Source organism: Vigna unguiculata, chromosome 7, assembly GCF_037176805.1.
Source record: "Vigna unguiculata cultivar grain cowpea cultivar isolate G323 ecotype 2 chromosome 7, ASM3717680v1, whole genome shotgun sequence".
Taxonomy (NCBI): domain Eukaryota; kingdom Viridiplantae; phylum Streptophyta; class Magnoliopsida; order Fabales; family Fabaceae; genus Vigna; species Vigna unguiculata.
In genome coordinates, this window is record NC_140798.1 from 2739118 (window position 1) to 2764853 (window position 25736).

Here is a 25736-nt window from a genome sequence, read left to right on the forward strand (position 1 = left end):
ATTATAAGCAATCTTGTATTCAAAAATCAACATTGTCTCTTCCTATGAAATACGAATTTTGAAATCAAAAGGGAAAATTATTGAGATTGAGAGAGTTTTTGAGTTCTTGGAGAAAAGTTTGGCTAAAACTTTAAAGTCAATAAGAATCGATCAACATGGATTTGATCTCAAGGCTTCTTACTTGCCAATAGGATTCGGTTGTAAAATCTACACTTCTAGGTGTACCCATTTTATTTACTTTCTGTATTTCTCAATTTTGTATGTTGTTCACTGTTTAGGTGATGATCTTGATGCAATTATGTGTAGCATTGCTTTAGAGAGTGGTTCTTGATAGAATTGTGTGTAGCATTACATTAGGGAGTGATTCTTGATAGAGTTATCAAGTTCTTCGTGTTTTAGAGTTTAGGATATTAATGTGCACTTAAATATTTGTAAACTCTATTTGATGCAGTGAAAATCTTCTAGTTTTAGAAGAAAACTAAATATAGATTCGTGTAGAATCCAACCTGTATCAAAATATGAGTTTCTTGTGTTATTCTTTTATATCATTGTCTATATCTTGATAATTGTTCATCCTTTTGTTAAATGATTAAAGAAAATTTTGAAAACTATTTTTGAAAGTGAAAATAGATAAATTTTTTGACATTATCAATTCACTCTTCTTGTTTGTGAATATTAGTTACATATTTTTGTTATTATTGATTTTTGAAAAATAAAAGTATTATAATAAAAAAAGTATAGAAATTTATCTTTTATTTTTCATTTATTTTTCTACAAACAATTATAATTATTGCAGATTATATTATAGAAATAATTTTTATTCATCTCGAATTATTTTTTAGTTTTTTTTTTCAAAAGAAACTAAAATTTAACTTCTGTATTTGTAATTAATTATTTTCCACTTATTTTAATTATTAATGTTTACTTTTTCAATTTTTTTCTCCTTTTAAAAAAATGTTTCCAGAATTATATTCAGTATATTTTGAAAAAAAAAAGTTTGAAGATATTAATTTTGTAATATGATTTGAAATAAAATTTGTTATTATATAATGATTCATAGAAAACAATAATGAAAATAAAAAAATAAATTTAAATGTTTAGAACATTATTATTGTGGTGGAATTATTTTTTATTCATCTTGAATTATTTTTTAGTTTTTTTTTTCAAAGCAACTAAAATTTAATTTCTCTATCTTTTAATTAATTATTTTAAATTATTTTTTCACTTATTTTAAATTTTTAAATTTTTTTTATTATATTCATATTTTTTCTTTTAATAAAGATTGATACTCAGCTTCCTTCTTGAAATCAAAATTCATGTCATTTTTTTTAAATACTCCTAAAGTATGTTATTTGTTTATTTCTGGTATTGGATTGTATATTGGTCCTTCTTGTATGAACATAAATATTTATTGGGTTAAATATGTTTTTGGTTTCTTAACTTCTCAGTAAATTTTGGAATTAGTCTATTTCAAAATTTTAGATAAACTGAGTCATTCATCTTTTAAAATACGTGAATTTAATCTTTTTAATCAAGTTTTATTAAGTTTATTTGATATTTCAAGCATGTTTCATAATATTTGACTTAACATTAAAGCAAAAATGTGTCTAACAGTATAAACAACTCAAATACAGTCATAAAATGCATACAAAGCATCAAATAAACTTAACAAAATTTGATTAAAATGACTAAATCCACGTATTTCAAAAGATGAATGATTAAATTGGTCCAAAGTTTTGAGATGAATTAATTTTAAAATTTACTAAAAGTTAAGAGACAAAAAAACATATTTAACCATATTTATTTTACAAAATTTAAAAATCAAAGCAAATAAAATATGATGTTATAAAGATTTCAGTGTCAAAATTGTTCATATCTTCTTTTACTTAATATGAAAAACTTTCAATGTCATAATTTAAAAAAAAAAAATCAAAAAAATCAAAAAAATTAAAGATATTTTAATAATTTAAAATTAATATATCATCAGAAAGAATATATATTAATATATATATATATATATATATATATATATATATTAATTTTCATATCTAATTTATAAAAATGTTAAGTATGTTTTTAAACCTTGACCCAAAATTGTAATTTGTTCGTGTCTAAAACTTGAATACATTTCCTTTAACTCAATTATCTTAACATTGTTTGAGGTGTCAAATGTATTTTCCCGCAGATATTAATTGGGATGTGTTAAATGGTGTAAATAACTTCGATACTAACATGAAACGCCGTTGAAACATAAAAAAAAGTTAACTTAATTAAATTAAAATGACTATATTCATTTATTTTTAAAGTTTAAGAACCAAAATATATTGAAGTTTCAAACATGAATAAATTCCAAATTTTGTTCAAAATTTAGCGATAAGATCAAGTATTACTTATACCCAAATAATTTCTAATAACTATTCTCTTCATAACAACCTGTATATGTAATTTTTCATTATTCAACTTAACTAATTCATTTGTCATTAACATGTCAATTATTTTTATTCATTGATTTGAACTTTACATGTCAATTGCAATCTTTTTCTTTAGTGTAAAGTAATTTTTTTTATGCCAATTCACAACATCAATTACAAATTTTTAACCTACAGTGTCTCTTATCATGTTACCTTTCTCAACAAAAAGAAATTTCTTCTATATACAAAACTTATTCTTTTAAATTTAACAAACTTCTTTTCCTACACCTCCAAGAGAAATGTACTTCTAACTTTCATCTCTCTTGGAATATATTCTTTCACAAACTTTCCGCAATAGGTAGAACCAATTTGCAAATAAAGTTAATATATATACCTATTATACTATTTTTATAATAAATTGAAAACCTGAATACTAATAAAATATTTCAATCATAATCAATTCTATAAAAAATATAAGAGACTATGATATATTAATAATTACCATTACAGAAAACACTATAAATATTTGTAATTTTTTTATAATTACATATTTTATAGTTATTGTTATTGTAATTAAAACAATAAATAAAATAATAAAATAAATTTATTTTAATATATATTTATTAAAGAAATAAAACAACTTTTTTATTCTTCTTCTCATTTTTTTTACCATTTTTTTAATGTAAACCTCTTCACATTCACTTTTTCTTTATCTCAAATCTACTTATTTTCATTCTTCTAAAATCTATATTTCTATCCAAACATAGAATGGAAAAGTTTTGATGGTCTTAGATGAAGACAAGAAGAAATGGGCGAAAGAAAGGAAAAATAATAATAAAAAAGCTGATTCTGATTTTAGAAGAAAACAAATAAAAGTTTGCTAGCAACAACCACTTTCTCACTTTATTTCTCTGCCATTCAATTCAAGAGAAAAATCTCAACTTTAAACCCAAGTCCATCTAGTTTTTAATACCTAAATTCATCAATAACTAAATGTATCAATTAAATTATCACTTTTCAATATATCATAAACTTATTTAAATATTCAGAAAAATCCAAGTTCTTACATAATCAAAAAACATTAGACTGGAAAATATTAAAAAAATAAGTGTTATACAATGTTCTTTCTAAATAGAGAAATAAATATATTTATTTTTTAACGTAAAGTAGAATATGTAAATAGATTATTTACGTAAAAAAATGTCATTACCTTCTAATAATAAGAAACATTAGAAATGTTCTATAAGAAAAAAATTATAAATAATTTTACAAAAAAAACTAAAAATTAATAATAATTAAAAGTATATATTATTTGGGATTATAAATTAAGAGTATGTATATATGATATTCTATTATTCTCCCAACGTACAACTTACATATTTGGTATTTACTAAAATAATAACTAGTGCTTCTATATTTGAAATAAATACAAAAGCATTAAATATTTTAAGATCGACTATGCATACAACTCATATATTTCATTTTTATATTATATATATAACAATATTTAACTATACAATATTAATTATTTATTTATTAATTTTAAAATTTAAAAGAAACAAATTCATTTTGAATGTATAGTTTTCAAAAAAACAAAACTAAATTTATGTGTATGGGTGTCACATACATCTCTTATGCCTCCATGAATCGAATAATATATATATATATATATATATATATATATATATATATATATATATAAGAAAAACTATAACATAGTAAACATAATATTTATGTGAAAAAAATGTCTCTTTATCTTTGTATCAATATCAAAAGATACATATTTTATAAAAAAGGAGAGTAAAAACTAAGTTAAATTATAATAATATTTAATTTAGAATGCAGATAATATTAATGATTAATAAATAAACGTATATAATTTGAAACTATAAAAGAAACAACGTCTTTAGCAAAACTATGGCAAATACAGTTACTTATTTGAATAAAGAAGAATCATAAAGCAAAAAGGATAATTCTTTTAATACATTAAATTAAACTGAAATAGAAGGGAAGTCGACATAGAATACATTAATTAAATTAAAGTGATTATTTGTTCTTCATTAATTATTTATGATCGGACACAGTACAGAGAATTACTAGGACTTTTATGATTTAAAGAAAAAAAACTGTGATGTCATGTCATATAACATATGTAACAGCACAAATAATTTAAGGAGAGTTTGATCTCTGAAATTTGCCATAAGTAAGCATGTCTGTCTGTTTGTGTGTGCATGTCGTTTTCCTATTGAATAATAATTTTTGTAAATTAAGGATTGTGTTCTAATTTTGAAGATCCATACAATAAGTGCCAGTTGCCGCGCCACGTTGTGGTTCACAGTGAAATCATTCACACTTTTTTAACTCTTTTGCTTCACTTGCCGCCTCTATTCACGTTTTCTCTCGATACCTCTGTCACGCTCTGTCTCTTTCGCTTCCATATCTAACCCAATCTCAACCAGACATTTTCTTCTTCTTCTTCTTCTTCTTCTTCTTCTTCTTTCTTTTACTCTTCTTCTCCGATCATCGCAAACGCAAAACCATGGTTCACAACGATCACATCAACAAGGAGAGAGACATTGAGTTTCTGCTCGACGACAACGACGACGATGCAGAACAGCAGCAGGACATTGAAGCTGACAAGTACCAGAGTAGCAGTGAAGGAGACAGTGATGTCGAGCCTCACTCTTTCTCTTCTCACCAATGGCCTCAGAGTTACAAGTATATATAACATAAATTTATTAATTAATGTTCTTCATTGTTCACTTGTCTTGTCTTTGCTCTGATTTCTTAAGTCAATCATGGTCAAGTTCTGTGTTGTTGTGACGCTTGCAGTTCATGTTGTATCAGTTGCATGCTTTGGGTTCATTTCATCGTGTTGTTGCCTGTGTGAGAGTTTTTTAAACATGAAGTGTTCGACTGCGCGTGATTGATAGATCCAGCCATGATAGTTAAGATATGTGCTGGAGCTAATTTATAATATAGTTTTTATCTGAGATTGCTTTATATTTAGTCTCATATTTTTAATAGTGTGAACTCTTCCACAAAGACCATTGAAAACGACAAAGCAATAATTTTTGTGAGTATTTAGCATCGCTCATATTTAGGAATCGAACTTGATCGAGGAGCAAATGTGGTTTTTGTAATTCTAGTTTGAAGTTTGGATGTCGTACCTCTGTTTTGGCTCCTTTTGTCGTGTTCGTGAATTTTAAAGGACTAGTTTATAGCACAATTCTTTGTTCTGACTTTTAACACTGCGGGGTTAGAGGTGTCATTTTCTAGCTTCTTCGAAGTTTAATTTTTATTAACTTTTTCTTGTAAATTGAAAGTGCGAATATTAGGCGGGAGTATACTCAAGTGCAAGACCATGAAAGTGGAAAATTCTTACATCAAATTTATAGTAGTTAGTGAGAGCTGATTTTCTTAGCATCAAATTTGTTTTAAACTGGTTTGGTAGTATTCTTTTATCTGGTTTATTGCTGTGCTTATTTGTTGATAGTAACTTCAATGTTAATGAGCTGAGCTCAGATACTGTTTTCACCCCATTTTTTGTCTTATGACAGAGAGACAACGGATTCTTACACAATAGCTGCTGCTCCAAATCTGGAATCAGTTCTGCGAGGGCCGAGTTTTATATATTCCAGTTTTGACAATCGTTCAAAGAGTAGCTTAGACATTGATGGAAAAACACCTTTTCTATCTTCTGAAGGCATTAGTCAATCAACTTGGTGGGAGAAAGCCTCAGTACAACGCCATTTTACTGGAGAATTGCCCATAGGATATGGATGCAGCTTCACTCAGACAGTTTTCAACAGTACTGTGTTATTTCATAGCAATCTTTTAACCATGCATGCATGAAAAAAAAAATCTATTTCTACTTGCTCATTTTACGAGACATGTGGTACCTTGGTAGGCATTAATGTGATGGCTGGAGTTGGGCTTCTATCTACACCATACACAGTGAATCAAGCTGGGTGGATGAGCATTGCAGTGATGCTTTTCTTTGCGGTTATTTGCTGTTATACAGCCACTCTTATGAGACACTGCTTTGAAAGCAGAGAAGGAATCACTACCTACCCAGATATAGGAGAAGCTGCATTTGGAAGATATGGCCGTATTATTGTATCAGTGCGTTAATTCATTTCTCTACTTAAATTAATCTATTCTGTTCTTTGATCTAAATCTGCATCATACTTGTAAGACATTGCTATGATATTATGTCTACTATGCTTACTTATTATGATATTTTCTGCAGATCATTTTGTACATTGAATTATATGTAAGTGTGTTCCTATTTCTTCTCTTTCCTTTAAAATTCATGCATTTTCTGCTCTGCACCACATGTATAAGTATAATCTCTCTATTAATGGCTGCAGTCATATTGTGTGGAGTTCATAACCTTGGAAGGAGACAACCTCAGTCGTTTGTTTCCTGGTACTTCCTTAAATCTGGGTATTTTCCAGTTAGACACTATGCACCTGTTTGGAGTTCTGACAGCACTTATTATTCTCCCAACTGTTTGGTTGAAGGATCTTCGCCTAATCTCTTATCTATCAGGTGCTCTAAACTCCAAAAGGTTCCTTCTTTTTTTTCAAATTTTGCTTCTTAACATGTGCTTATTGAACTTGTAATATGATCTGCAGCTGGAGGAGTTGTTGCAACACTTTTGATTATTATCTGTGTGCTTTTTGTTGGGACCACAGAAGGTGTTGGATTCCATCACACTGGTCAATTGGTAAAGTTGAATGGCATTCCATTTGCTCTTGGTGTCTATGGATTTTGCTTTGCAGGACATTCGGTTTTCCCAAACATTTATCAGTCCATGGCTGACAAGAAAAAGTTTACCAAAGCCCTCATAACATGGTACAATACCTAGTAACTTCTCTTTCACAGGCAAAACAAAACAAAACACAGCATAGCATGTTTGATGATGATGTTTTTTTTTTTCTGATTCTTGGACTTATTTCTTTGGGTACAGTTTCTCTTTGTGTGTTTTGATATACGGAAGCGTTGCAATCATGGGATTTCTCATGTTTGGTGATGGCACTTTGTCTCAGATAACATTGAATATGCCACCAGGTGCTATTTCTTCCAAAGTTGCACTGTGGACAACGGTGAGATTTTGAGATTTTTTTGGTTTCTTAGCACTACTTTTATTTTTGTTGTGTTATTCTAGCTACCTACCAACAACAACCTTTGACCCCCGAATTTCATGTTCTGTGCTGTTCTTTCAGGTTATTAACCCACTCACTAAATATCCTTTTACGCCAAAACTACATAATTTATGAAAGATTGCTCATTGGTTAAGGTTTGTAAAATTCATTAGTCCTTTTTTAGTTTAGCCTTTCCTTAACAGTAAACACATATGCTCTGTTGCTGAACCCACCGGCAAGGAGTTTAGAGGAGTTGCTGCCAGAGAGAATTTCAACCACATATTGGTGTTTCATTCTTCTTAGAACAGTCCTTGTTGCATCTACAGTTTGTGTTGCTTTTCTGGTTCCCTTTTTTGGTAAGCTTTTAGATTTTACTATCACTTGTGACCACCTAAGAAAATTATATAACTTTATTAGCTTTATATACTCATAATTTTTCACCCCTTCTGTTCTTCATACAAACAAAAGTGTGTTTGGATTAGATTCAAAACTAGTATATCATAATATGTTTAATTTCAAAACTAATGATAACTTTATTATAATTTCAGGACTTGTGATGGCTTTAATTGGTTCTCTCTTTAGTTTACTTGTGGTAAGAAATGCATTGACTAAATCTCTCTCTCTAGGTCTTCAACAAGAGTTATGATATGTACAAAATCATTATATAACTGTCTATATTGTTATTTTAGTCTTAGTCCTTTGTACTTTGAGTTATTGTTATTCATCAAGTTCATGCAAGGAATTTGAATGAAAATGTTATCTAATTTGAACAATGGCATTTCTTTCAGTCAGCGATAATGCCAACTTTATGTTTCCTGAAAATTATTGGGAAAAAAGCTACAAAGACACAGGTAACAGTCTGATCTTGTATTTTTCTTTTACAATAAAAAAATATAACAGATGACACAGAATCGTTCTTGTTACCCAATTTTACTAACTTATATTTATATTTTTTTTTTCGAATTAACAGGTTGCCCTCAGTGTTGCAATTGCGATACTTGGAATCATTTGTGCACTGCTTGGAACATATTCCTCTGTGTTGAGTATTGCAGACAGTTACTGAGACATCATAGTCTTTCTGCACTGAGTGGTTATGATTGAAGTGTTTACCCACTCACAAATGTTTCTGAATCCCACCTACATCTATTTGGATTATTGTGGGGACAAGTCATTTTAGCTTTACAATAGATATTAAATTCGTGGGTTTGTTTTAATTATATATTTTTATATTTATAGTTAATATTATTTAAAAAAATTGATAAAATTATCAAATTTTTAAATATTTAGATGTATATATTAAATATAATTGCATTGAAGTTAAGAGCAGAACAAATTACTTATATGTTTAAATAAACAAATTATTTATACATATTTATTAAATTGATTAAGTTTAGATGGACATGTAAGGTACTTGAGCATTCTATATTGCATATTTATTAAGTTAAGATTAAACTTATGTGTTAATTAATTGGGTCCACTTCTATATTGCATGATGTTATAGATATGTTTGAGATAATAATTTTGAACTTAGTGCGATGATTTTTCTTCCTCCTCTCCTCTGTGGTATGTTTATTCCCTACCAGCCTAAACCCTGAGATTCTTTAAGGTATTCTTGGATCAGGTTAGCACAAACACATTTTTATTAGAGTTTGAGTTCCATGATAAGAAAGGTTATTTTTTTAATTGAATTTGACTACTGTGTGTTGTGGTGATTGTAATGGTGTGGGTTTGGTTAGAGAAAAAGAAATGAGGTGGTGGGGAAGTGGCAATGCAGAGATACTGTTCCTATGTTTTTGTTGTCATCTGAGAAGTAGACAAAGGCAATAATAGTTGGATTTTGTTTTTGCAGTTCCAAACAGGCCCTTGAAAAATTAAAATTGAATGATAATATTTAAAAATTCTTCTTCCATGTTTCATTAAAAGTCTCTAAGAAACTCATTTCTGCTGACATCAACAACCTTCGCTTGTCACTCTCACTAGATTGGAAAATTATGCTGACCTGTATTTATCAGTCTTCATATATATATTTATTGAATAACCATAATATTATTGTATTATGGGTCAAGTTTGAGTTTTAATAAAATTTTGAGGTGAAATAAACAATCTTTGAGGAAAACATTGTCAATGTCATACATAAGGTAATTATGTTTATGCTTGAATTTTAATCATTTGTGTTAAAACATTTTCTATGCAATTTTGTGTAATGGTTTTGGTTGATGATCTTGTATACGAAACTACTATTTCATTTATAAGTGATGCCACAAACAAATAAAAGAAAAGTCCCAAATGTTTAGAAATTTGTCACAAAATAGAGAAAGATAAATATTGGAAATTTCATTTTACATATGGTAGGTCAATTTAAATAATATAAGTAAGGGCAAATTTTATTTTACAAATCAATTGTGTAGGATTAAGTTAAACTTAAAGTTCACTTCTTAATATATGGTGTCAGAGTCATGATTAGACTTATCCTATCAAAGTTTGTTGTTTGTTGGGTTTATTGTTCCACCCATTATTAGATCACCCATTAATATTTGGTATCACACACGATATGTATATATATCTGTGTGAAAGATATGTGTTGGAAGTTTCATATCGACTAACGATAAGTCGATCTTGTAGTATATAAACGGGTACAAATCTCACTTTACAAGTTGATTTTATAAAGTCAACTTAGAAGTAAAATCCATTTTTTTAACACTTTAGAGTATATAATTGTGGAATTTTTCCACAAAAATAGAGAAACGCAAGGATGGCATAAGAAAGGATGTGTGTAAGTATTGTGGAAAATTACTTCCGGGAATATTTGCCTAACTGCACATACTCCTTAGGTGTTGAACTAAAAAATATTGTATTTGATTGTCTTTAAGCACGGCTAATAATTTTTACAATCCATTTTAAAAGCCATCTTTGTATTCATAAAAAAAATGTTTTGTGACGGTAAGTTTTTCTATGTATTTAGCTCTATAAATTTAGTCATTTTCTTTACTACCTCTTTATCTTTCAGAAGAGCCCACATTTTACGAGAAAAAAACTTCTAATAAATTTATATATGATTCACTGTATATCAGTTTAATGTTGATAAAATATTGTGCACTATAATTCAAGGATTATCACTTGTTGCTTCATTTGATGTCATGTCAAAAGGTTTTAGCAGAGAAGTTTTTAAATGATGTAATAATAACACACGATTGAATAATTGTAAATCTACATCATTACATTCATTGACATCCTAATTTCCACCAAATGAGAACCATGCTCAAGTTGGGCTTATTTTTCATGTTAAAAAGAAGGTCATGGGCTGATCCAGGCTACGTGGATATTTGGCGCCTTCTTCCTGCACCTCCAAGAAATCTCCTGTACCCCCAAAATTTACGTTTATGCCCTTATTTAATATACTGTGAGAATGGGTGAAAGTGGGTACGGACGCAGTAAATTTCATTTACTGCGTCAACGTCCCTGCACCCCCAAAACGTTATTATACGTTACTATTTAGTATTCTTCTACTCCGTTTCTTCTCCATCATCCAGCTTTCATTAAAATTTTTGCTCAGTTTCATTGTGGTTTGTGTGGTTCGTGGTCGTGAGAGCTGTATGGGAAACGGAATACAGAATTCGTTTCATAACGTTTTGAAACGGATTCTGTATTCCGTTTCAAAAAAATTTGCAATTTTTTTTATGAAACGGAATACAGAATCTGTTTCAAAACGTTATGAAACGGATTCTGTATTCCGTTTCATAAAAAAAATTGTTTTGAAACGGATTCTGTATTCCGTTTCAAAAAAATTTGCAATTTTTTTTATGAAACGGAATACAGAATCCGTTTCAAAACGTTATGAAACGGATTCTGTATTCCGTTTCATAAAAAAAATTGTTTTGAAACGGATTCTGTATTCCGTTTCAAAAAAATTTGCAATTTTTTTATGAAACGGAATACAGAATCCGTTTCATAACGTTTTGAAACGGATTCTGTATTCCGTTTCATAAAAAAAATTGCAAATTTTTTTGAAACGGAATACAGAATCCGTTTCAAAACGTTATGAAACGGATTCTGTATTCCGTTTCATAAAAAAAATTGCAAATTTTTTTCTGAAATGGAATACAAAATCCGTTTCAAAACAAAATATAAACCAATAAAAACACCAAACGGAATACATATTCCGTTTCAGCACGAAAAACATAAACACGAAACGGATTCCACAATCCGTTTCGTTAAAAAAAAAATAAAAACGGATTTGGAATTCCGTTTCAGCTCTGTGCGAAACGGATTCCACGTTCCGTTTCATTAAAAAAAAAAACAGAAACGGATTTGGAATTTCGTTCTTTTATCTAATTTAAAGTTTAATTATCATTTAGTTTTGTTTATTTTTATAATTACATTTATTTTTAAAAAAGTTATTTACAAATCAAATTATATATATATATATATTACTTTATTTTTAGATATATATTAAAATATATGAAAACATAATAAATAAACAAAACAAAAATTAAAAAATATATTTAAAATCTTGAAGCGGATTCTGTCATCCGTTTTGGCATTTTTTGGGGTGCAGAGGCCTACAACAAAAGCAGATTCGTGTTGACTGGGTGTAAGAGTGCAGTTAATTTTTTTTACTGTGTTTTCTCTTTCTTCATTTAAGGGTAAAATTGAAAACAAAAAAAATTTTGGGGGTACAGGAGAAATGCTTTGGGGTGCAGGGAGAAGCCCCTGGATATTTTTATTTTTTGGGCTTTTTTTGACTCTGAGATTTTTTGTTCCATCCCATGTGGGCTAAGGACCAAATCATGTGAGTTGGCGAAATTGACAGGTGGCGGTGTAGGGTTTATCGTCTTCTTTCTCCGTTCTGCATCAAAATCTGCAGCTTCAACTACGCAGGTGTTTGCATAGAATGGGGAAAACGGCGTACAAGAGGTTGCTGGGAAGCCAGAGCTTCCGGCAACGCCTTCTTCTCGCTACTCTCTCTTCGACTCCCATTCTCATCGAAGACATTCGCGCCGACGAGACTTGGCCAGGTCTCCGCAACCACGAGATTTCACTCCTCCGTCTCTTCGAAACTGTCTGCGATGATTGCCACGTAGAAATCAACGAAACTGGTATTTTTTTTTTCAATCAGGTTTAGTTGCAGTAACACAACCACCACCACCACCACCAGAGGATTGGTTATTCATTTTATTTGAATTGAACAGGTACCAAATTAAAGTACAAACCTGGAACTATCATCGGTGGCAGGCAACACCGTGCGCACGATTGTGGCGTCTCGCGCTCCATTGGCTATTTTCTGGAGCCACTCGTTGTGCTGTGTTTGTTTGCCAAACAGCCCCTCACGATTAGGCTCAAAGGTATATAGTAGTTATAATAATTTGATTCTACTTTGAAACCTATGTTTGAAGGATCATCTACAAGATATTTGTATGGTTTAAATTATAATTGTTTTGAATATTGTTTATCAGGAATTACTAATGATTCTAAGGATCCATCGGTTGATACCTTCAAGTCTACTGCTTTACCCATATTGAAGCGCTTTGGAGTTCCCTCTGAAGGCTTGGAGCTTAAAATAGAGAGTCGTGGATTACCTCCCAATGGTGGTGGCGAAGTTGTTTTATCACTTCCTGTTGTTCAGAGTCTATCTGTAAGTTTCTAATTTTTTTTTATGATTTCGTCTTTTATTTTTATGATTGTTATCTTATGTGTTCTTCCTGGCAGGCTGTTAGTTGGATTGATGAAGGTTTTGTGAAGAAAATTAGAGGAACTACATTTTCAACCAGGGTGTCCGTTCAGTTTGAAAATAGCATGATTAAAGCTACTCGTGGAATCATCAATCCTTTGGTTTCTGATGTGCACATTTTCTCTGATCACAGATCAGGTCCTCAGGCTGGAAAGTATGATTCCTTCCACTCAGTAGAATTTGTTGAATATGGAATTCCAATTTTCGAAATACATTTGGTAGAAATAGGGAAAGTCATAGTATTGTAACTCCTTTTTGTTGGTCATTCGCTCGTGCAGTTCTCCTGGCTATGGGATTTCGCTTGTTGCGGAAACTACTTCTGGTTGCTTCATCTCTGCAGACACTGCTGTTTCTCATTCCAGGGATGATGATACTTCCAGCCTTGCAGATGACTCAAAAAAAGACCTGATGCCTCCAGAGGATATTGGTGTGGGGACTACCAATGCTTTACTTGGTGAGATAGCTCAAAGTGGAGTGGTAGATTCAACACATCAGGTTAGTATGTCAGCAATTTCTTTCTGCCCTTTTAATGTTTCTATATCAAGTGATAGATACTGGTATTAAACACGTAGAAATACGGACAGAAACTTCTTATAGATATGAAAAGTTATGAGTCCAATCGATGATGGTAATAGATAGAATATAGATGTAGACTCCCTACAATAGAGAGTAAAAGATATGGAACGTAAAAAAAAGGTAAAGAAAATGCAACAGGAATGCATCTTAGTGTGCTGACTCAAATGTTATGGTGCTAGAATGCGTAGCTACTGGTTCAATTTTATTATTGTCTTGCACGTGGGTTTGTAGGACTCGTCTATATGATGAAGTTTAATTCCGTTTGTGGAGGATTCCCCTAATATTTCTTTTATTGTTTTGGTTTATAGGGCTTGCTATTTCTTCTTTGTGCACTGTGCCCTCAAGATGTTTCAAAGGTTCGCGTTGGAAAACTTTCCCAGTACGGGGTTCAAACTCTTAGAAACATAAGGGATTTTCTAAATTTGAAGTTCATTATCAAACCAGAGCCGAACTCACAGTCAGTTTTTCTCAAGTGTGTTGGTTATGGCATGAAGAACCTTTCTCGAAAGGTATCATAAGGCGCGTTCAACAGTGTTATAAATCCAAAATACAAGTCTGAAAGAATTGTAATTTTGAAGCTACTGCTACTTTGACACATGGAAAAGGTCTCAGCAGCAGCTTCAATATGTAATATTATGCCAGTGATCATGATGTACCCTTCTCCCGAATGAATTAACAGGTGAAATTCAGATTCAATTGTAACCCAGTTTTGCTAACTAACTAACTAACTAACTAACTATATATATATATATATATATATATATATATATATATATATATATATATATATATATATTTGAGCGTTTTTCACATATGAATTTTATTCCTTTTAGCGTTTCTTTTGTCCTGGAGAACAAGCAGTTCTCCATTACCAGTACCATTCAAGAAAATCCCTGTGTAATAACAACCATGCAGCTGTTAGTGTCTAGGATTCCCCAAAACTTAATGATCTGATAAAGCAGCATCATACTTTATTACATTCTTCTGCAACACTTTCCAACAAGAAAACATAAAAATTGATTAGCAATTAGTAAAAGTACACTATGGAACAAGCTGATAATTTGAAGAATCTGACTTAGCTATTAGTAAAATAAGGGATATGAACTGGCTAGTCGTGGTGTCAGAGAAGATGTTCTCAAAATAAGTAACCCCAGAAAAGCATACTGAAAATCAGGAAACACAAGTTGAATAAAACCTTCATCATTAGGGTCATACAAGATCAAGGGCCTTTCCTTATAATTGAACTAAAGCATTTACTATAGAAGGGCCTCATAAGAAACTTTTATAGTCTTATTTTTATGTAAGAAGCTTTAGAGTCTTATTTTATTATAAGGAGGTTTCATAAGTTTCAGTTCAATATTTAGGTTTTATGAAGGTCTTCACTTTTATAATTTCTGTAAGTATTTTAATTTTTTCAACTTAAAAAATTAATGTAATTATTATAATTAACTCTTGATTTAATGTTGGCGATTTAAAGTAATGTTAATATTGGAAAATAAAATTTTCACTCTTAAGATTGAAGACCCATTATCTATTTTATTAAGCTAACATTTTATACTAAAATTAATTATAATATTAAATTATGCCGAAGGGTTAGATAAACCATTCCATTAGAAGGAAGTTAACAAGCTTGGAGTAAGTATTTAAATGGATTTCGAAATCTCATTAACAGATCACTTCTACCGATTCAATAAAGCTCATCTCTTGAATGCATCTCAATTTCCTTCATCACATTATGCTGGACCAAGTTTTTATACATATTTACTCAAAGTCTAGTGGTTCATATCCCTGACTTTGGTGAGCATGATTTCATAATTTTAACAAAATTAAAATATACTAAATTTAAATTGCTTTCTGTTCAAATTATTTTATTGAAATAAAATAGTTTAAATTATTAAATTTTAGTTTTTTTTTATTTAGACAAAATATTTTAATCATTACTAAATATAAAAATATATTTCACTATTTAATAATTCAAAAACATTGCTTATTATTTTTTAATTGACGTTAGTTGGGATTATTTTTCAATCAAATTTTGCCAATATTTTGTTAGTTAATGCAATAGGAATTTTTATTGATTAATATTAATTAAGTTTACTTTTAATTGACAATAATCATAATTATTTATGTATACATATGTTGGGTTATCTTTTAATAATATTGGCTAATATTATTTTTAGACTTACTTTTCAACCAATTTTAATCAAGGTTGTTTGAAAGTTTTTCTTATGAACATTGTAATGGCTTTAGATAAAAAAGTATTAACACAAGTGACATTGACAACAAAATCTCCGTAAAATTTGACAAAAATATAGTTTCAATTGAAGAGAAAAAGAAAATCTAAGATGAGATTAGTTGCATTGACTACTCCTAACCAATGTAGACTGAGAAATAAATTTAATATGAAAAATAATAAAAAAATTCCAAAAATATTAATAAAAAATAATTCATATTGATTAAAAAATAGTCTTATTAATATCGATAAAAATATTTTAGATTAGTATTAATTAAAAAATAATATTGTTAACCATCGATAATATATCTATCAAAGATTAATTTAAATATACTTCAAATGTAAACTTGAAACACAACAACTTCAAAAGCAAATAAAAAACCTTCCCATTTAAACTTCAATTTGGTTAAGAAAAAGTGGACGTGGATGTCAAAGGTGTAATTTAGGAGAAAGATAAAGGATGGTTTTGTTAGTACCACCGACTTAGCGAAAAGAAAATAAGAAGTTAGCTGATTAAAAGGTTTATAGAAACAAACACGAACGTTTTCTATTTGACACGAAATTCGACCCAACCTAACCCATTCTCTCTTCTCTTTGCTCTTTCTTTAGCGGCGTTTAACATTGTACTTTCCTGTTACTTCCTCTTCTTCTATTCTCATTATTTAATTAATTTTAAATTAATTAAAATTTTAAATATCATCAATTTTCTTTGCTCTTCTTTCGTCCTCTATAAAGGTCGCAATTATTTCTCTTCTTATTTTCTCTCACTTCGTCTCGCTTTCTTCTGATTTTTTTCTAATTTCTCTTCTCTCAGCGGTTGCCTGATCACGCTGTCAGCACCCGTGAAACGGAGCACGCAGGTCAGAAGTTTGATTAGTGCTTTTTGGTTTCTGCTTCATCGCTTTTTCGGTGTGGATTACTGGGTATCTTTTTTTCTTGGTGGGGTGGTTGATTGTGATGATGGTGGTTTAAAGTTTGAATTTTTCTGACAGTGGCTTGTGGGGTTCTTTCGTTTCTGGAATTATTTGCGTGAGTTTGCTTGTTGGGTTGTTGGGTTTTGTTTGCATGATTGACTTGGTAGTGGAGTGGTTTTAGTTGATGCGTTGGTTGGGATTTAGAACTCAGGGTTCGGTGTTCATGTAGATTTCGTGGGTTCTTGTTGTTTCTTTCTTGTTTTTGATTGATTTGAAATAATCACGGTTTTGAAAACAAGAGGGGTTGAGTGGTTGTTGTTTTTTGTTCCAAGGGCACGCCGAATTTGGAGAAAGTTGGGAGTTGTGACCAAATGAGAACAATACTGTTGGTCCCGTTTCTTCATAGTTGAGATTGACATGGATTACTGACATGGTGATATCTGTGTTGTTACGATTTTGGTATTGCATATTGTTCTTGTTGTAATCCTTGTGTTTATTCGGTATCTTTCATCTCTGTTGGTGTTCTGTATTAGATTATGTTGTTATAGTGCAAATGTTTGTATCTTTTGTGAAGGAATAGGTTTTTCTGTGTGCACATAGTTTCCAGAGAGGCTGAGTTGATATGTTGCAGGTTGTCATAAAACAATGGAGTCTCACGATGAAACAGGATGCCAGGCTCCAGAAAGGCCAATTCTTTGCATCAACAATTGTGGCTTCTTTGGAAGGGCTGCCACCATGAATATGTGCTCCAAATGTTACAAAGACATGCTGTTGAAGCAGGAACAAGACAAGCTTGCAGCAGCGTCGGTTGAGAACATTGTGAATGGCGGTTCTGGCTGCAGCGGGAAGCAGGCTGTGACTGTAGGTTCTGTGGATGTTGAAGTTGGAAATGTGGAGATGAAGACAGTCTCTGCTGAGATTTCTGGAGATTCATCCTCTGCTCAGAATTTGGAGATGAAAGCTAAGACAGGTCCAAGCAGATGCGCCACTTGCCGGAAGCGTGTTGGATTAACCGGTTTCAGCTGCAAATGTGGGAACCTCTTTTGTGCAATGCATCGCTATTCTGACAAACACGATTGCCCCTTTGATTATCAGAGTGTTGGTCGTGAGGCTATAGCAAAAGCCAACCCTGCAATTAAGGCTGATAAGCTTGATAAAATCTAGGGATGCACTAGACTGGTTGAAATATGAAGTTGGATGTCTCACTTTTCCTCAGCAAATTCACATTTTTGCTGTCTGGCTTTTGAAGTGTCCTTTTAGTGTCTATACTGATCCATGCCATGATACTGCTTCATGTCATGATAGCTAGCACATGTTTGGGGGAAAACCCACATTCCTTGTTGGTTGATTGGTGAGCATTCACTTGTTAGCTACAGTATGAGTATTTATGCTGGTTTGATGGACATCTTTGGCTCATTTGTAATTTGATTTTCTGGTTGGTCTGCATTTTTTTTTTCTTTTTCTTGCATCAATGGTGTTTACTCTTGTATGTGCTTTTACTTTAAACATTATCTATTTTTAATAAATCAATGGCGTTGATGGGAACTGATAATACTGAAAGCACAGATAGAATTGAAGCAGGAAGTCTCCTCCATGGGAGACATATAGCTCAAGAAACAGAAAAACTGATACTGTAGCGCATGTGTCTTCCATCAAGTGAGGTCTTTTAGGGAAGGTGGATTTTGTAACTCTGTTTCCTTCTTGCTTCTTCATGCATTCCCATCTCTCTTTTCATAACTACATATGAATTACCTTGGTCAAACATTTTCCATCATACGCTGCTTTTTCTTCCCTTGTGCGTGTCTCAAAGGCCTACCAAATGTTAATCTATCTTTTTGTATGCTAAAAATATCTGATATCTCAATCTTTAAGTTAGCTGTTTTCTGGTCCTTGTTCTTGGTTTACCCCTCATTCAGTATTTTATCATATCTTGCATCTATAACAAGGTTCAGATAAAAAAAACTCCATCTTGTCAATATGATGGCATACACAATCATGGCTTAAAAGAGAGGTTTTCTTTTAGTACAGAGAATTGACAAAACCGTTGTTGAAGGCTGTCCCATTTTAGTAGTGAAGTTCATAGCATTGTCATCATTCTTGGTTGCTCCGTGAGTTCTTTCTATGTTAACTACTAGAACACAGGTTTTCAAACATAATCTCTGATGGATCAATTTGCTTTTACAAATGTGATTCTGGAGACTTTGCTCTTTGATATGAAAATCTAGTGGTGAAACATTTTGGCTGTGGCTTTTCTGTTTTGCATCATAGGTTTCTGATGTCTAATTTTGTTTGTAGTATACTGTCAGAAACTACTCTGGTGCTATTTATGGACAGTGTAATGTTTTTAACAGTACTGGTGGGGACTGGAATCTGCATGGCCTTGGTCATATTTTAGCATTCTGATCCTTTCAGCAGTGAAGAAGATGCCTTTAGCATCCATCATTTTCTTCTGTTTCTTATGACTTCTGGGTGTCCACTACACACATTCACTGTCCCCCATTTCTGAATCAATAATAGGGAGAGATATGATTCCATATATCTTGTGTTTCTTATCACTCACTTCCTTTTCCACTACCATTTTCACCCTTCTTTTGTTACCGTTCACTTCAAATTTTATTGCAGATGTGAGGAGAAACCATCTACTTCAAATTTTTTTCAGTTCAATAGTTAAGACTATACTACTTAAAGTTCAACTCTTCATTCCATTAAATAACCCCACATATTTTATGAAATTATGCTGAGATATTCATTTTTTAAAATATATTTTCGTAATAAAAAACCCTTCAAGGTTTTCAATTGGAAACTCATCATTCATTTACACTATCATATAAGGTTCTTCATATACATCCACAGCCATACTCAGTATGACAATTCCACACACGCTTATTATACGAATCAGAATGAAAATACAAATAGAAGAGGGAATAGAAGTGTTAGAGAAAAGAAAATCTAGAAGGTATGGTCTGAACCTTCGAATATGTGTAAAAATGATTGCTCGTTAGGATAAATATCGTACTAATATGCATATGTGATCCTACCGACTACTTCTATCACTACTGTAATTTCTTTGCTATAACGTGAACCTTCATATTCATCACATACTCACATTTTACCCCACTCCACTGTATCCAACCACAACCATTATCACACACAAATCCATTGTTACAATTCAAAACCCATAAGCAGCACAAAATAATCCACCAACACAGAACAACAATAAGATAATCCAACAACACAAGGAAAACAATAAGGAAGAAGAGAAATTGAATGGAAATAAGAGCGACATTGTGATAGCAGCGCCAGAGTGGCCTCAGTAGCGACACTGCAAGGAGAAAACCCCAACGCGAGTTGGGATGATGTGGTAGCAGTCTGAAGAAAAAATAAAAAGGAAGGAAAGAAGAGAAAAATGAACGACCATGTCCTAGCAAGTGCTGGTGCTTAGTAATATAACAAGTGTTGTATTCATGAAAATCTATTGATAGTTACTTTTTAGGTTTTTGGATTGTGATAAAGAATATATGTAATATACATGGTAGTAATTATATAGATTAAGTGGTGTAGAGATTATAATTTGATTTTATATCATCTTTTTCTGCTACATTACTATCATCTTGTCTTGTTTATTTAATATGTAAATCATTTAATGTTCTCATTCTCAAAATGTTCTTTGTATGTGGATCTAGGTCGATTCCTGCACCTAGAACTTAAAGACATCAAATCTAGTGTGATACTTCTACTCTTAGTTGAATGAATCTATATTTTAATATGCAAGACTCATCGAATGAATCATTGTTGTCAATATCCAAATTCATCTATTTAAATAAATTTACTTTTGAAAAAAAATAAAAAAATAAAAAATTGGTTTTAGTTAATGATAAATAAAAAAATTGAAATAATTTGTTTTTTTCAAAGATTTTCAATATTCCCTCGTTGGGTGTGTTCTATTATTTCATTCCTTGCACTCCATATTCACTATACACATCTTTCACACATACACCATTCTTTACCTAAAATTACTAAAAGAGATTTAAAAATAGTATTTTTTTTTTCTTTTAGTTTTGGTGTTGTCCAACCGCCGCCTGTGACACTCATTCTCAAACAATCCAAAACTACAAAGAAAATATATGAAATTTCCAAAAGATTAAAATCAAAATTTCGCTAAATAATGTGTACAGTTTTCTTAATAGGAGAAAAATTAAATATTTTGAAAAGTTACATATATTTCATACATTTAATTAGTTATTCTCTTGAGCTCTTAAATGGTACTAACACCTTCTTCCTAAAATTCTATTTCACACGTTTTATTTTTGATGATTTTTTCGTAATTTTTCAAAATAAATTATGATCATAATTTAAAATCTTTAATTTTGAACTATTTTTTTATTCGTCGTGCTATCGTGATTTAAGTTACACATTTTTCATGAATTTATTTATAATTTTTTCATTAGTTAAAAATTAAAAATTTATTTCAAAGGTATCTTGATTTATTTACGGTATATATAAGTTTTTTTAAGGCTTAAATAGTCATTTGGTCATAGTTTTGGTCGACTTTTTTCACTTTGATCCTACTTTTGAAATTGTTTTCAATTTGGTCCTACTTTTCGTTATATTTTTTCAATCAACTCCTTTCCGTTAGCTCCGTCTAAATCGTTAACGGATGTGAACAGTAATTGTCACGTGTCATTTTGTGATTTTTGTGATTTTTGTGATTTTTTTTTAATTTTCTTTTTATTATTTTTTTTAAATTTTTAAATTTTTTTTAATTTTTTTTAAAATCTTTTTAATTTTTTTTTTAAAATGTACACATGTCAAGCTCATATTATGCCACGTGTCATTATTGATTTTTTATTTTTTTTAATTTAATTTTTTTAATTAAAAAAAATCCACATGTCAAGCTAATATCATGTCACGTGTCAGAATCATATTTTTATATTCAATTTGATCCTAATATTCGTTATTTGTTTTCAATTTGGTCCTAGTTTTTTTTTAGTTTAGTATTTTTTTTCCTCTCCAAAAACAAAATATAATTTGTATATAAATGTGGCTTAATTGCAGTTATATGAATATTCTTATTAAACTACATATTTTTATTAAATATTTTTAATTTAAAATTAGAGTTGGTTTAAAATTAAATATTTTTAACCTCTTAAAATTTTAAATTAATGGTGTTATTGCTTTTTTTCGTTTTAATTTTAAACTAATGCTAATTCTAAATTAAAAATATTTAACAAAAATATGCATTTTAATATATACAAATAAAATTTTGTCTCAGAGAGGAACAAAAATGTTAAATTTAAAAAAAAAATTAGGACCAAATTGAAAACAATTAACGAATATTGGGATCAAATTGAATATAAAAAACTGACTCTGACACGTGGCATGATATTAGCTTGACACGTGGATTTTTTTAAAATTTAAAAAATAAAATTTTAAAAAAAAATTAAAAAAAAAATAAAAAATCACAAAAATGACACGTGGCATGATATGGGCTTGACACGTGTACATTTTTTTTAAATTAAAAAAATTTTAAAAAAAAATTAAAAAAAAATAAAAAAAATCATAAAATGACACGTGGCGGTTACTGTTCACATCCGTTAACTATTTTAACAGTGTTAGCAAAAAGGACTTGATTGAAAAAATATAACAAAAAGTAGGACCAAACTGAAAACAATTTCAAAAATAGGACCAAAGTGAAAAAAATCAACCAAAACTAGGACCAAATGACTATTTAAGCCGTTTTTTAATTAGTAATAGATTTTCTTTTATTTTTCTTGTAAAAGTATTTCCACATAAGTTTATTGCATTATCAAGTAGACAACAGAACAAGTAGATAAATTTCTAGAACCGCTTCTAGCATTCCATTACATGAGTTATTTACCTTAATTTTTTTTTTTCATACAGTTGCTTAAATTTTATTTCTAACTTCATTTTAACTTTAGTTTTAAAAATATGTCGAATCTATCAAATTACAAATTTATGCAAATCATACTCATTTTAGTTCTGCCAAAACTACAAATATAATGTGCTTTTTATCAATTTTAGTATGTTATGTCTAAAATAATAAAGAGCTGCAAATAATTGAACTGAAATTAAGGGTAATATTTCATAAAAAAAAAATCAAAATTAAAAATAATTAAATATTAAGTGTCATCATCAAATAGGGAGAATTAGTTGAGTTTGAAAATCCAAACAGACGTCATTAAGTTTTTTTGATAGTCTCAGCCATTTTTCTGACGAAGGATATGCGTTCTAGAGTTAATATTGTATTTAACATTATGTTTGAGTTATAATTTTGATATTTCAAGTGTAAGTAAAATTTCATTCGTTAATATTGATTTTTTGTTTATTAAAATGTCTTTAACACCACAAAAAAAAATATTAATTTTAATGAGAGTTTATTAACGAAGGTTACAATAATCTCCACTAATGTATAAGATATTTTAGTTTCAGGAGTAGGGGTAGGAATGTTAGTCGACCCGGTTCGTTTAGGTTCGATCTGCACTTGGTTCGCACACTACGGGTTGACACATCTTGTTCTGCATTTTTAATGTAGGTTGAAAAGTCTGGTTCACCTCGCATAAGTGTGGACCAACCCATTTTTTTTAATTTATATTTTAAATTCTTATGATAAAACTTTCTAATGTTAAAAAAATTGGGAAACTTTAAGAAATTTACAAAATTAAGCAAAGACTCTAGAGAGTTGGATGATAAATTGATAATTTAACATTTTCATCATATTCATATTTGTAATTTGACATACACAATGTATTCTTCAAATTTTAGTATATTAAAAAATACATAATACTTGTCTTTTCCATTTATACAAGAACTTGAAACGTTAATGCAAGAGTCCTCAACAAACGTAACTAATATATACAAGTGCAAGATTTTTTTTTTTTTATGTAGGCTTGGAGACCAGCCCACATGAGTCGTGGGCTTTTGTGGGCCGAACCACTACGGGCCTGCATGTTCACTATCCTAACCCGCCCCGCATTATTTTTGCAGGCTTATGGGCCGATCCGACAAGCCATACCCATATTGCCACCCCTATTCAGGAGCTATTGAAAACTCAATAATCTTTTAACTAGGCTAACTATTCCAGGAGAAAAGATAACCTCAGATCAAACTATTAATGAAGGTTAAACCTAGAGGTGTCAATTTTGCCCCTAGCCCATGGGCCAGCCCCCAAAGCCCCCTCTCTAGTGGGTTAGGGCTAGGGCTAAGGTGGGTTAGCCCCCCCCTAAATAATACTACATAAGGGACCCAGACGGGCCCCCATGACGCAGACATGCCTGACGACTAGAACGGGCCTGATGACCCGGATGGGCCCCGACAAGCCGAACGGACTTGATGACCAAGACGGGCCCGATGACAAGGATGGGCCAGACGACCATGATGGGCCCGAAGACCAGGACGGGCCCGACAACACGGATTGACGTGATGCCCAAGACGGGCCCGATGATAAGGATGGGCTCGACGACTAGGATGTGTTCGACGACCAAGACATGCCCGACGACCAAGATGGGCCCAACGACCAAGATGGGACAAACGATCAAGACGGGCCCAACAACACGGACCAGTCTGACAACCCGGAAGGGCCCGAAGAACCCTAACGGGCCCGACGACACAGACAAGCCTCATGACCAAGACATTCCTGACGACCCTGATGGGCCCGACGACCAGCACGGGACCGACGACCCAGACGGACCCGAGGACCCAGACGAAATGGACTGGGTCGACAACCAACACATCACTATCGACTCGGATGAGCCCGACAACATGCACAGGCCCGACGACCAAGACAAGCCCGATGATCCGGACGGGCCTAACGAACAGCACGAACCCGACAACCCAAACGAGCTTGACGACTCGGACAGGTCCGACGACCCATATGGGCCCGACAACCCGAACAAGAGCAACTAGACAGGCGAGCCTGACGACCCGGATAGGCCCTACGATGCAGACAGGCCAAACAAAATCGACGGACCTGACGACCTTAACGGGCTCAACTGTGTCTCAAGGCCTATCTGTGTCGTAGGGCCTGTCTGGGTCGTTGTCCTATCTGTGTCATAGGGCCCGTCAAGGACGTCGGGCTCGTCCGTATCGTCAGGCCGATCTAGGTCGTCGGGCCCGTCCGGGTCATCAGGATCGTCCAGGTCATCGGGCCCGTCCGGGTTGTTAGACCATGGGGACTGTCTGGATCATAGTGCTCGTCCTTGTCGTCGGGCCCGTCCGCGTCGTCGGGCATGTCTCGGTCGTCGGGCCCGTTCGGGTCGTTGGACTCGTCCGCGTCGTCGCGCCTGTCTGGGTCATCGGGCCCGTCAAGGTCATATCGCCCAAGGTCATGGGGCTCGTCAGGGTCGTTGGGCCCGTCCGTGTCATCGACCCCATTTGGGTTGTCGGACCGATCTGTGTTGTAGGGCCCGTTTGGGTCGTTGGGATTGTCCTTGTTGTCGGTGTCGTCTGGGTCATCGGGCCCGTCTAGGTCTTCAGGACCGTCCGTGTTGTTGGGTTCGTCTGTGTTGTTGGGTCCGTCCTGGTCGTCGGGCCCGTCTGAGGTTTCCGACCCGTTTGGGTTGTTAGGCTCGTTTAAGTCGTTGGGTCTGTTTGGATCATCGGGCTCGTTCGAGTCGTCGCTCTTGTCAAGATCATCGGGCAGGTCCAGATCGTTGGACCTATTCGGGTCGTCGTGCTTGTCCGGTTTGTTGGGTTTGTCCCACAAAG

The 25736-nt window shown here is 32.1% G+C and overlaps 2 protein-coding genes and 1 pseudogene across 5 annotated transcripts; all 3 read left to right on the forward strand.

Moving 5' to 3' along the window:
- The first annotated feature begins 4798 nt into the window (after window positions 1-4798).
- LOC114189920 (amino acid transporter AVT1A-like) lies at window positions 4799-8825 on the forward strand. Its single transcript, XM_028078647.2, has 12 exons — window positions 4799-5129; window positions 5972-6222; window positions 6322-6536; window positions 6664-6687; window positions 6785-6965; window positions 7052-7271; window positions 7387-7522; window positions 7643-7662; window positions 7772-7917; window positions 8110-8153; window positions 8350-8412; window positions 8532-8825. Exons 1-12 carry the CDS (start codon window positions 4951-4953, stop codon window positions 8622-8624), a joined length of 1572 nt encoding a protein of 523 aa, XP_027934448.2. The 5' UTR covers window positions 4799-4950; the 3' UTR covers window positions 8625-8825.
- A 3542-nt stretch (window positions 8826-12367) lies between these two features.
- Window positions 12368-14567, forward strand: LOC114190160 (putative RNA 3'-terminal phosphate cyclase-like protein). Its single transcript, XM_028078950.2, has 6 exons — window positions 12368-12657; window positions 12751-12903; window positions 13015-13193; window positions 13268-13443; window positions 13568-13784; window positions 14174-14567. The coding sequence occupies exons 1-6, from the start codon at window positions 12453-12455 to the stop codon at window positions 14381-14383; spliced, it is 1140 nt and encodes a 379-aa protein (XP_027934751.1). The 5' UTR covers window positions 12368-12452; the 3' UTR covers window positions 14384-14567.
- A 2050-nt stretch (window positions 14568-16617) lies between these two features.
- LOC114192091 (zinc finger A20 and AN1 domain-containing stress-associated protein 8 pseudogene) lies at window positions 16618-18458 on the forward strand (annotated as a pseudogene). Of its 3 annotated transcripts, XR_014983889.1 has the most exons (4): window positions 16657-16721; window positions 16913-16958; window positions 17345-17471; window positions 17644-18458. The product of XR_014983889.1 is annotated as a zinc finger A20 and AN1 domain-containing stress-associated protein 8 pseudogene, transcript variant X2 (transcript). The 3 variants fall into 3 exon arrangements; XR_014983890.1 differs by lacking the exon at window positions 17345-17471 and having other exon boundaries at window positions 16618-16721; XR_014983888.1 differs by lacking the exon at window positions 16657-16721 and having other exon boundaries at window positions 16858-16958.
- The last annotated feature ends 7278 nt before the right edge of the window (window positions 18459-25736 follow it).

Excerpts from the sequence above, each read along its gene's own strand:
- LOC114189920 (XM_028078647.2), top strand. The coding sequence starts at position 4,951 with ATGGTTCACAACGATCACATCAACAAGGAGAGAGACATTGAGTTTCTG. Across the intron at positions 6,966-7,051 it reads CCTAATCTCTTATCTATCAG|CTGGAGGAGTTGTTGCAACA; the intron begins GTGCTCTAAACT and ends TATGATCTGCAG. Across the intron at positions 7,918-8,109 it reads TTTTCTGGTTCCCTTTTTTG|GACTTGTGATGGCTTTAATT; the intron begins GTAAGCTTTTAG and ends TTATAATTTCAG.
- LOC114190160 (XM_028078950.2), top strand. The coding sequence starts at position 12,453 with ATGGGGAAAACGGCGTACAAGAGGTTGCTGGGAAGCCAGAGCTTCCGG. Across the intron at positions 12,904-13,014 it reads CCTCACGATTAGGCTCAAAG|GAATTACTAATGATTCTAAG; the intron begins GTATATAGTAGT and ends ATTGTTTATCAG. Across the intron at positions 13,785-14,173 it reads TGGTAGATTCAACACATCAG|GGCTTGCTATTTCTTCTTTG; the intron begins GTTAGTATGTCA and ends TTTGGTTTATAG.